Below are 13,016 nucleotides of genomic sequence, written 5' to 3' on the forward strand. Positions count from 1 at the left end.
GAATAAAAACTGCGCGAAGTGGACGGGACAAGGAGAGACACAAAGACGCACACACAAAGCGCAGATCTTTAGATTAGAGAAAAAGTCCTCAAGGACTTTTTCCTCCGGTGCTTTTCAAGAATACGTGCTACATTTTGAAACCCCAGTATCTCAGGAACACGTCCGCGTATACAGACGCTACTGGCAATACAATAGAAGCACCAATGGGCCTCAAAAGGCTGACTCCAGACGCAGTACCACCAATTCTTTCGAACAGTCCTGCTTACCTGTCGGACAGAAGGCCAGAACGTCAGGTGCCGGAGGAAAAAGGGAAGCGCCTCGAACAAGTTCAGTTAGAATAAGCCATACAACTTAGAATTTCAGCATACGAAGAAGATGAGCGTGTCAACCACCTACCACGGTTTGGACAACTTCTCACACGACTGCACGATTTTGAAATCTCCGACATCTGGACATTAAAAAAAGGCGAAAGTGTGTACTATTTGTGCACGTTGACGGCGGTGCAGGGCCACCGGAGGTTGAGTGTTCTGTAGCTCTCAGTGATCTCATAGAAATCTCAGTCTTCTAGAAAAAAAGTCAAGCTCTCTAAAAAATGAGGTCAAGATTTTAGTGAAAATTGGCGATTTGCGCATTTTTCACTCTGCCTTAAACAGCGTGCAGGTATTCATAGCGCCGAGTGTGTGCCAGCGAGAAGAAAAACTGGAAGCCTGTTGCAGTTCAATTTGCATTCTTCACGATGGCCTGGCTAGTGGCGAGCTACTGCCGGGAGAATAAGGTTGAAGTCGTCACTTTCCTAAAAGGGCAACTCCGATTAATTCGCAAAAAAGAGGCGCCCTAAGGTACCCTGCAGCGCTCCCTGTCTTTTCGAGCCTTCTTTTTAAATTTTCCCCCATGCCTATGAATTCCTTCGCAGTCGTGAAAAAAACAGATTTACCACACCGATGAACATTAATGAGGGTATGCAGTCATTAAAATGCCAGTCCTGCAAAAGACCAAAATGGTGAGGGGTTCCTGCGATACATAAAGAAGAGAGCAAACCATATAATGCTGCACGAAAGAGTGGTCACATTCATCGTTGATGAAATTCACCTTCAACAATATTTTGATTTCAAGGGGATCAGTGTCTGGAACGGCGTCGAACTCTTCTGAAGCGGAAAAAAACTGAACATGTCTTCATGACACAATCCTTGCTGTCAGCCCACAAAGGTGTTGCACATATTGTCCCCGTAGCCAGTATAGAGGCAAGTCAGCTGCAAGACGTTCTTGTGAGAAGCATTTTGGAATTGGAGAAATTTTGGAATTAGAATAACTGAAAAAAACGCTAAAAACTGGAAGGTTACGTCGCTGTTTTCTAAACAGAACACAGTAGACACTGTTTATCAACATCCTACTGGCAATACGAGGCCGCTTTTTTACTTTTTGGACCCAGCTACATTTGTTGAACTGCGTAAAAAATAACTGGCTAAATAAAAAACCTCGCACATGCATTTGTTGATCGATAATTTAACACAGGGTCAATTGTACAAGTTTATGCTGCATTAGTTAAGACTCTGTGAGATCTTCACGCTTCCGAACAACTGCTTGTTAAAATCTGACTACTTACTGACCTAAAGAGCTTTTCATCCGTCAAACATTGAGTGTCAGAATGTAAAGTTCCCTCTAAAGGTATTCAACTGCTTTGTGGTAGAGGCCTTAAGAAGGCGCGGAACTTGGCTTAGTTTCCTGTATGTGATAAGCACAGCTACTTTCACTGGACTGATCAATCAGTGGCGGTGCATTGCTAATGTGAAAACCCCTTCGAAAGGGCGACGCCTTAGAGACACCCTCCAAGAGCCAATTAGAAGCATCAACGAAGCACTAAGGGAATTTCGAAATTCTTTCTTTGGCTGGCTCGACTTGTGAAAAGACATAAGTATGAAGACTGGTGCCCTAAAAAATGATACACACGCAGCTCTGAGGCTCACATCACACTCCCTGATAGAGCCTAGAAGGTACTATCTTGACGAACTCAATTTTAATTATACACTTCTCTAAAAATACCTTACCGACCGTTTAGAGGGCAAGTATGGCCAATATCGCTGCCTCTACGGGTCAAATTACTTTGTTTCCATTCAAAAAATATTCGAAACAGTAACAAAGATTACGCTTCAAGATTCCTTGTCCTTGACAAATATGCAAGAACTCTGCAAGCGATGTACCACCCCTAGTGACAGAGAAAGGCTTTTTGAAGACTACGGAATCCATATTACACAGAACATGAAAAGTAAGGCACCCTCTCTACAAGCTATCACATATATAGCAGGACTCTGTGCGCATGCTGCACTGAAGAAGCTACCGTGCGAAACCAGCGCGGAAGCTTAAAAACGCGGGATAGAGAACTGGAGAGAAATATTCTCACTATACGCGCTCTCAAGTTCCCACAGCCAGTTGTCGTCAATGCTGTCCTGAACGGACAACTAGTACTTGAAAAACAGACAGAAAAAGAAAACTCCGCCAGGTTTCCTGCCGCAGGCAACCATATACACGTAGTTGTTGCCCTGACAAAGCATCTGCTTTCAGAGAGTGAAGATTTAGATTATTGCTACAATAGGCACCATCCTGACATAGTGCTGGAGATCATCTTGCGCGCTGCTGCGAACACGTTGTTGGAAAACTCATCGTCATCGTCAGCCTGAATACACCCACTGCAGGACAAAGGCCTCTTCCATGTCTCTCCCTATCATTTGCCAGCTGCATCCACCCTTTTCCCGCAAACTTCTTAATTTCATCCGCCCACCTAGCCTTCAGCAGCCACTTGCTACGCTTACTTTCTCTTGGAATCCACTCGATATGCAGCGGTTATCTTTCCTTCTCATTACATGCCCTGCCTAAGCCCATTTCTTCCTCTTGATTTCGATTGGGATGTCATTAAACAGCGTTTGTTCCCTCACCCACTCTGCCCAATTCCGGTGTCTTAACTTATCATTTTTCTTTCCATGGCTCTGCGTTGTCCTTAGCTTAGGCCGAACCCTTTTCGTTAGCCTGCATGTTTCTGCACCACAGGTGAGTACCGGTAACATACAGCTGTTATGCACTTTTCTCTTGAGAGATACTGGTAAACTGGAATTCATGATCTGTGAAAACCTGACATATGCGCTCCACCCCATTAATCTAAGAGGAGAAGGAGAGCTCAACTTCATGCGGCGCGTGCTGCCGGATTTGTGAACTAGGGCGCATGAACCAGAATTCTGACCATGGAATCTGGCCGTGATAATCACGGGGAGTAGAAAGAAGGTGGACGATTAGTGGGGTGCGAAGGTTTAGAAGAATGTGGCTATTATTGCGCATGTATAAAATACAAACGCTGTGTACAACTGCCTTTATCATTCTTGAACTTCTTACATCGGGCAACTAGCCGATCCATTAGCACGCGCCGAAAAGGGTAGATATTTCTTAGAAAAAGGGGCTGCCTCACATGTGGCCGATTATTATCGTAAGCATCGTTGCGCTCCGCTTTTCTAAGAAAGAAATGCGCTTTTCAAGCATACACGCCCGCCATATGTTCACCTGCAAGAATGCAAACCGTGCATGAGTAAGTGATCACTAGATGATAAAAGGAAGTAGAGACAATTGATGAAAGGAAGTTGATAAATGGAAATAGAGACAAGTATTTATACATTGTCGGCCCCGCCTCTTCGGGATAATAGGATAGTGCAGCGCTAAAAAGTCTGCCGTTTGTCGCGTCGCACTCGCTGGACTTTTTTTTATGGTTCATTCTTTTGTGTTCAGTTGTGACCTACTTGATAGTCCATGTTGTGATATGAAAGTATTTCATTGAGGTTTTATGCTAGCGGGACTTTGAGCTGTCTTGATCTCTGTCGCTTGTAATTTCGTGTTTTCGCCCTGCTTCCACCAATATAAGCATTTTTTTTTATTGAGCGCAGTTTCATTTCATCTTTTTTCATTTATTGTTTCCTTAAACATCTGAGGACAACACATAAGTCCGGAGAAAATTGAACTTTATACTTCCAACAAAAACACATTAAAACCGAAAAAGAACAATGAGGTACAGAACAAGAAATATAGCAGTATGCACTAATTGAAAAATACTGCATGAAATAAACAGTGATAAGTTAAATATACGAAATACGAAGTAGGAAAAATATATCGAACACGATGCATTGCATGAACAAGTACAGCCCAATAGTTGTATCAAAAAAACGAGTACTGACGCTCAGCAGTTTAAAGGGTAGAAATGCATATCAGCAAAAATTTTTTCAGTAATGCGAAGGATCTGAGAAATCTGAGTCTGAGAAATTAATCAGATGCTACTTTTGCTACTTACATGGTGTATCTTTCCTCGCACAATCTTCCAACCATTTTGTTTGAGCTTCTGGAACGAATTGCATATTAGCCACCAAGACTGGGCTCGCGTGTTTCAATACGGTACTAAAATTTGCTATACCATGAATCCTTGCTACGTTTGGTCCACAGGGTGACAGAAAAGAGTCGCACTTTGCATCACTAAAGTTACGCCTTTATAATATTTGTCATTCCTGTTTCTCTTGTGAAAGGTCCTGTACGTGTGGAGGTCAGCATGTTTGTCCTGTCCATCCCGGAGGTATCAGAAAAGCACATGGTGAGCAATGCAACTTCGTTGCTGGTGTGTCTCCTCACTAGCCGTGTTTTTTTAATAGTAGGCGGCACACCTTGGGGTTATTCGACGTGAATATGGGTACGAAAGAGGCGTATAAGGTTCAAGCTATTCTAGGCTAATCACGCATGCCTAAATAAACTATAAGTTGCCGATATTGTGTGTTATAGTTTTTGGCACTCCCTGACTACGAACACTCGCTGTCTTTCTCTGCATTATGGTATGCTGGAACAAGAGATCTGGCGATGCACGCAATTGAAAATAGAAGTGAACCAACAAATAACTCAGGCTGACCAAAGAGAGCAGCAGGTGTGAGAGCGACTGCCTTTCTCTCGCCCTCTCCCTTTCCCGTACGCTTGATGCAAAGCAGAATGCTCTTTCCCTTTTCTGTGCGACGGATATCCTCTTTCCACCCACTCCCTTCTGTTTTACAATCGCAACCTTCAAGAGATCTCTACAAATCTGGCCCCGGCGCCGTCTGCGGTCTATAGCCGGACTTCCTGTTTGATGGGCTATTTGCAGCATCAAAACATGGGCAGCCTGTGACATAAGACCAAAGTGCAGAGAGCTTTCGGATAGTTATTTGCCATAACGCGAACAACAGTGCCTTGATTAATTTGATTTCATTCCACTGCTGCTATTTTTGTCAGCAGTAATTGAAGATGTCCCAAACAAGAAGATAGTTGCTGGCGCCTCGCGTCAGTCTGCAAAGATTCGTGAAAATCATTTTATTTTTTTCAGAAAAGAACAAAAAGTACACAGTACCGACGAAAAACCTCCATTTCTCGCAACGTGTATGAGAAAGCGTGCCATATTTGATGTTGACATAAAGCGCATCATTAGAAAAACGCAGCAAGGAATTCATAATTTACAATTCAGCTGCGAGCAATAGCTTGAGAGCGGACGTCGGTGTCGATTTTTTCTTTTGTTCAGTTCTTTGTGGAGTATGATATAAAGAAACTAATCATCGCCGTCGCGATGGGCAAAAAAGTCTCCGATTGCACATATTAGCCTCCGGAAATATTTTAGACCTTTATTGACAATATTTGCCCCTCACGGTAGTGACCGAATTAAGGCCGGTTCAAATGAACGCTCGTTGAGAACATTTATTAACCTTGAGTGAAAGGCAACCTGAGTTCCATACAACGAGCAAGGAACGAGTAGGACAACGATAGAGCTGTACAAAAAGGATCATAGTTTACATTTATTTATTTATTTATTTCAAGAAACCCCTAAAGGCCCTTTTCACGAGGTTATTACATAGGGGTTTGGTAAAAATTTGAACATCAATATACAAGAAGGAACATCTAACATGAGGCACTGAACAGAAACAAAACAATAAAAGCGCAATAACTGATAGTCCGCAAGCGCCAAAATGTGGGGAACAATAAAACGCAAAATGAACACAATTGAAAAAAAAAAGAAAACAACGTAATAAACGGAATGAAAAGCAAACCTAAAACACATTACGTGGACCGGAAGAGAACTACGAGAAACTGAACATCGCTTTCATTTTTAAAGGTCAATGAAATGATGTATTGGTTTCAGATGCGATTGTGGAAGGCAGCCGGTTGCAATCAATAATGGTTTCGGATATGAACGATTTGGCGAAAGTAAAAGTGCGACATGTGATGCGTTTGATCTTGAAAGGATGATCTCGGCGTGGAAACGTGCTGAGGCTCAGTGAAAGAAATCGGCGTGAAGCAAAAGATGATGGTAAATTTTGTGGAAATGAGTTATACGAGCGAGTTTGCACGATGAGAAAGGTTGTCTAGTCCAGCACGAGCTTTTAACACAGTTACGCTAGTAAAACGTTAGTAGCCGGATTAAATGAAACGAGCAGCACGGTTTTGCAGGAATTCGACGTTATTTTTTATGTAGCCTTGATTTCGGTCCCATATGGCGGAAGCGTACTCAATTTTAGGTGTAATTAATATAATATAGGCAAGTTTACTCACGTGCGCCGCAGCATGTCGAAGGTTACGTTTTAAAATGCCAAGAGAAGGGCTAACAGCTGCTAGAATCAATTTAATATGATAGCTCCAGGTTAAGCCTGACTGAAGGTACACTCCTAGATATTTGAAAGTGTTAGCTGTGTCAACTGTTATGTCATTAAGAGAGTATGCGGTAAGAATTTCTGGTAAACGAGAAGAGCTTTTTCATAGAAGGGTTTAGGGTCATAAGCCACAACTGGCACGAAGTGCTAATATAACCGAGGTCAGTTTGTAAGGATTGTCGGTCAGAGTCATTTGTAATTGTTCGGTACACAACACAGTCTTCAGCAAACATTTTAACTTGGGAAGAAATGCGATTTCGTAAGTCATTAATATATATAAGAATGAACAGGGGACCAAGAACACTCCATTGGGGCACACCGGATGTGACATGGGTCATTGTAGAGTTAGAACCATTAACAGAAGTGAACTGGACGTAAGACGAAAGGAATTCTTTAATCTATGCTAGTACCTGAGGGTGCATATCGAGATGCGATAGCTTGAGTAGTAGTGTGTGGTGAGGAGCCCAATCAAACGCGTTGGTAAAATTAAAAAACAAAGCATCGACTTGAATTTCGGTATCCAAAGAAGTAAATAAGTCGTTAGTAAATCCGGCGAGCTCAGTGTCGCAAGAAAATTCCTTGCGAAAACAGTGCTGATATTTAAAAATGATGTTATGATCTTCAAGATAATGAATGATCTGAGTGTGTATGACGTGTTCAAGGAGCTTGGAGAAAGACAGAGTCAATGAAATGGGTATAAAATTTAGAGGATCAGAGCGGATGCCAGATTTTAAAATAGGCATTACGTTGGCTACGCGTCAGTTGTGAGGGATGAAGCCAGATGATAAACACTGAGAAAATAGCTCAGACAAGACTTGAAAATTACTCTGAGGTATGTGTTTTAGTACTTCGTTGTTAACGCCCAGCGGATCCGCGCTTGTGGTAATTTTAAGTTTAGTTAACAAAAAAAGAATACCATCTTCACTAATGACTATTGGGGACCCAAAAGACTCATAAAATGAGTTGAGAACTGTAGCGGTAGTATTGACTTCTTGAGAGAAAATAAATGAGAAGGGGTTGTTGAAGGGCTGAACAGAATGGCAATCGTCCACCTGGTCACCATTAGAACTTGTAAAGAAAGAATCTGGACGCGAATGAGGATTAATTGAGCTCGAAAATCTTGGGGGGTTTTTAGATAGCAGGGTGAGCAAAACGACACTTAAATCTGGCGACGGGTAGCTTTAAGCATTTTTTGGTAATTTTTACCGCTTTTGCACTTTTCCTATGTGATCAATAGGTTGTTAGCGACCGCCTGCCTTTGCGAACGCTATTTTTTCTTTTTATTAGCACTTCGCAGCAGCCCATTGAACCAGGGCGCACTTTTTCTGCACTAAATTGTGATAATTTGTGTGTATTTTATAGTGAACTTAATTAGGATAATTTTAAACAGTGTCCAGTTATGCTCAATGCAATCGAATGAACATTCATCCAAGAACCACCTAAAACAAGAGGTTAAGTCATGATTCATTTGGTCACAATTAGCTCTTTTATAACAGCTCTTCACCTTGAAGGTAGCTTTTTTTCGAAAGTTCTACAGTTGAAGCGGCCAGTAATGATGTCATGGTCCGAAAAACCATGAAGGTGAAATATTTTAGAACAAGCATTAGAATTATTGGTATTAATTATTGGTATTAAATATCGGAATTAACCGCGAAAAAAGGCAAACACGTAGTGTCGGACATATTGTTCATATCGGTTTGTTTTATTTTGGGATAGGATATCTTCTTTTTGAATATCTCATAGGAGAAAGTGCAGGTGGCCTCTATAAATAGAGTACGGCATACTATCAACAGAGAGGCTTGTATAACGGAAAACTGAGGTTTTCAGTGAAACGAGCTATAAGCTACAACAGAAAAAAATAGAATAAGCAAAACAAGGTAAGACCATTTAATATATGTTTCACGACGAAGGCCGTTTTTGAAAGCAATCTCCATGACCATAAACACAATTTTTTTAGAGCGCGGAGCTTTCAGCCTAGGCTATAGTGCCATGCACTTATAAAGGCTTACCGTGGAGTTTCTTTCGGTGTTCATGTTACGAGCTTGATTCGAGTGTCGAGAAAAAGATGTTGAACATTGGAATCAAAACTTTCAGTCTGTAATCCTTTTTTCCTGACAAAAAACATCCGCATATCAAAAGAACTTTTCTTGGTAAGAATAAAAATTAGTAGACGTTGTCGTCACCCTGCGTTCATGCGTAGTCTGCACTCTACCGACACAATATTTGTCACAATCAAGAAAATCAATGTAAATTCAAAGCGACATTTAATCAGCAGATTAGTCAACTTGCAATTTCTTTAAAAAGCTAGTTTGTGTGAGGTGTCCTAGATCCATTCATAGAGACTTAGAAGAGCGGAAAGTTGGGCAAGTTAATTGAAATACAAAGAAGCGCCACAAACAAAGCTCGTTGTTCTAGAAATTACACTTATCATTAAGGTAATTAGGCTAAGTTAGCTGAAATGCAGAGATTAAGTGCGACAAAACCGAGCCCATTGGGCCAGAAATTATAAAAGCGGAAAGTAGGACAAGCTGCTTGAAATACAAAGAAGTGCGACAACAAAAATGCCAATTGTACTAGAAATTAAACTTAGAAGAGAGGAAAGTTGGGTAAGTTGGTTCAAATGTAGAAATGAAGTGCTACAAAAGAGAGACCCTTGTATTAGAAATTACACTTATAACCGCGGCAATTTGGGGAGGTTGCTTGAAATGCATAGAAGATCCACCAAGGGCCCGTTTTACTAGAAATTACACTTAGAAGGTAAGAAAGTTCGGGAAGTTAGTGTAAATGCATAGAAATGCCACAAAAAGAGCCTGTTGTAGAAGAAAATAACTTAGAACACCGGAAACCTTGGCAAGTTCCTTGAAATGCATACAAGTGCCACATGTACTAGAAATTGCACTTTGAATAGAGGAAAGTTGGGTAAGTTGGTTTAAATGCAAAGCCGGAGTGCCACAAAAGAGAGCGCGTTGTACCTGAAACTGCACCTATAGAACAGTGCAAAAATGGGCAGGTGGGTTGACAGGCATAAAAGTGGTACAGAAAGAGTACGTTACGGCATAAATTACAGATAAAATGGCGGAAAGTTGGGCAGGCTGGTTGAAACGGTTGAAAGCGCTTGCCCTTGTAATTCTTTTTTTTTTCGTCCGTGTGCTCCCGTAGCCACTATTTTTCAGCAATGATTTTGATACTGCAGTTTGGGCAGGCGCCGCGGAAGTAAGATCTGGGCAAGTGAGCGATGAAAAAAGTACATCTTAGCACGCTGCAGCAGCCGATGGGCACGCATATAGCGAGGGAGCACGTGGATCATCTGGGTCACCAGTGCCATACAGGTAACGGCACCTGTATCATTTCTCTCGGTCGTCTTGAAGATAAACAGTGCCGAAGCGAAACAACAAGGCTGAGGGAAAAACTTTAATGGCGATAAATTGGTTTTATGTGCAGGAAGTACGGTAGGATTCTTCCTTCACTCGCCAGTCAATTGCAGTTGTGACTATTAAAGTTATGATTGTATTCCAAATATGAAATATGAGTCCTTTGTCTTTCCCTACCGGTTGACACTACCGAGGCCTTTGCAGTAATGCTTCGTGAACGTCGTCTATTGCGAGCTGGAGTCATGCGCGCCGGAACTGTAAGACGGTAGGTGCAGCGGCGGGACCGGTTGTGATTTCGACGTCTCCCTTGTCCGACACAAAGGTATACAGCAAACAGTTATTGCCCTCTCCACTTACCGAATGAGCCCCAATTCTGATCCTGTTTCAGTTCCGGCTACGCGCAACGCGCCACATTGGCAGATCATGGTGTGTTCTCGTACGTACATATAGCGGCACAGTGGCGCTAGATTTTACCGAGCAATGCGATGAGGAATAGCTCCCGCAAACATCATTTTTGCACACAAAGCTCTTCACGAGGGTTTATATTTTGCACGTACGCGCGATGTTGTAGATGTCATTTTGCTCTTAGTTATTTTCGTTTCTGCTAAGTCATTCTTTGTCCAGCGCCCACCTCCTCTGTCCTCCATTAAAAAATTACGGAGGGAACTTCAGACTACTTACGTGGTGTCAATGCGAAAGCATGCACGCTGAGTGTTCGGCTGCTGCGATGGTGTACACCTACAATGCCTTGCCCTGTGAACGTGATCTGCTCGCGCCGGCCGAATGAAGTTGATGAAGACGACGACACCCAAATACATCCCGAAAGAGTGGCAGTTTTAGAGTTCGGGTTGTTGTCTGCGCTGAACGCGCAGTGCTCTATTTAAGTGGCCAGATAAACTGATCTGTCGCGTGGGCCTGGGTTCGAAACCCCTTCCGAATCAAATTTCTTTTTCTTCCTTTCCTGACGGGGTCATGTGAGTTTTGGCACCATCTGACGTAGACAACAAAAACACCGAATTTTGCGCCTGTTGAGCCATTTTATGCTCGCGCATTGATAAGGGGAGGGGGAGATAGGGACTGTTGACAGGTGGCCGCTGGAGATAAGTAAATCCATCTAAACACGGCAAAGTAGCGCCGAACCCGCGGACAGTTTTCGCCTTCATGGCCTTCCCAGTGTTATCGCATTAAAACACTACAACGGGCCAGCACGATTTTTCCAAACGTGGAAGGAACACTGGAAACCACACTGTGGTAATGACCTCATTTGCCGCTCACCGTTTTACGAAGCAAAGCCGCGGCCTAGAGCGGAAAATGCAGACACATACGCAGCAATTCTGGACAAAATCATTTTTGAACAGGAAAACCTTTTATGAACACAATTTGTTCATATAACGTAAGATTTCGCTACACAATCAATATATCCTCTGATCACCCGACAGCAGTCTTGAATTTTTTTATCAATGTATTTGCTATCGCCAAAAGCGTTCCCCATTGGTTTTCTATGTTAGTCTTAACTGTTCCATGCGACTGATGGAAACACTAAAAGATTTCGCGACATATCAACTGATTTCCTTCAATGATTTCCTTCGATGTTTCCATTAAAGTATCTTACAATTTTCAAAAATTTTGCCCGAAATTGTTGGACATTTCCCAGACTCTCGTCACCGCAGCTGGCAATGCAATAACGTTGTGGCGCCTCGCAGGACTACACGATGCAAGTGTACTTCCGACAAAGCTGGGTCGACCCGCGACTGCAGTTTGACGACCGTGCTGGTGACGTCGAGTACCTTAACCTGTACCAGGCCGACAAGATTTGGAGGCCGGACGCGTTCTTCGCCAACGAAAAGGAAGGCTACTTCCACCATGTTCCCCGGCCTAATTCCTTTGTTCGGATATTTCCCACAGGACGCGTTCTCTACAGCACGAGGTGGGTGCGCTCGTCTTTTTAGCGGTCATTTGCAAAACATGTGTCCGCTCATTAAAGATCTCCTTTATAAAGTCTACCCTTTTCCCTTGCTGTACTCAAGGGCTCTATTGTCAGTTTGCCGTGTTAAGTGACGGAGCTGGTGTGTGTGACAGTGTGTGTCATTTCTGTTTCCACGTAACGCAGTCAGATACAGCTGAATAATTTCGACGTAGTTCAGCAGTAAGCAAATACGCTAGCATTTAGGATGTTTTCTTGTGCGTATCAAGCGTGTAAGTGACAAATCGTCCAGTATTAGTCTGTCAGTGTGGGCGCAAAGGGAACCGAAACGTTGTCTGAGGTGGCAGACAGTTAGGTGAAGTGATGATACTATGGAATCTTGATGGGATAGTGAGGTGACTTCTGTCGCGACATGGAGGGATTTCGGAACTACTGGAGGAGAGATAAACGCGAACGAAGAGGCAGGGACGTTAACTAGAAGACGCCTAGTATGCTACCCTAGACGTCGGAAGGGAAACGGATGGAGAGATAGAAAGGAGATAGAGCAAAGGAAGATCACTTTTTCACGTGTCCGTTGGCCGTTACTTACAGGGTGCACCGGGGACACACGTATAGTTCAAAACCTTGCACTGAGTCCTGAGTCCTTCAAGAACTTGAAAAGCGTGTTCACAGCTGTTCTCTACGATGAAGGTTTAGTGCAAGAACCCAGAATCTTGGCTTTACTAAGGGGCCGATGATCTAAGCGGTGGAGAGTTGCCGCCAGGAGGACATGCTGACGCTGGAACCAAGGGCAGTTACATAGAATGTGCTCTGTTGTTTCGTCGCATCCGCAGTTCTCCCATGCAGCAAGGTCTTCCATTGCGATTAAGTGAGAGTACGCATTTATAACTGCCACTCCCAGCCACAGGCGACACAACAGCGCAGCATCGCAGCGGGACAGGCAATACGGAGGCTCGAGTTGAAATAAGGAGTCGATGCGGTGCAGGCGGCATGCGGAGTTTCCAGGAGAAGACGCTAAAATCTCATTTCGGC

General features: G+C 43.1%; 1 protein-coding gene across 1 annotated transcript in view; it reads left to right on the forward strand.

The window, feature by feature from the left end:
* The window catches only part of LOC144094949 (glutamate-gated chloride channel-like), a 44,557-nt gene that overhangs the window by 10,838 nt on the left and 20,703 nt on the right, over positions 1-13,016 (forward strand). The window contains exons 4-5 of the mRNA XM_077628816.1: positions 4,554-4,618; positions 11,764-11,987. Coding sequence (XP_077484942.1) covers positions 4,554-4,618; positions 11,764-11,987 — 289 coding nt within the window. The remainder of the gene's footprint in view (positions 1-4,553; positions 4,619-11,763; positions 11,988-13,016) is intronic.

The sequence above is a fragment of the Amblyomma americanum genome, chromosome 6, assembly GCF_052857255.1.
Source record: "Amblyomma americanum isolate KBUSLIRL-KWMA chromosome 6, ASM5285725v1, whole genome shotgun sequence".
NCBI classification, from domain to species: domain Eukaryota; kingdom Metazoa; phylum Arthropoda; class Arachnida; order Ixodida; family Ixodidae; genus Amblyomma; species Amblyomma americanum.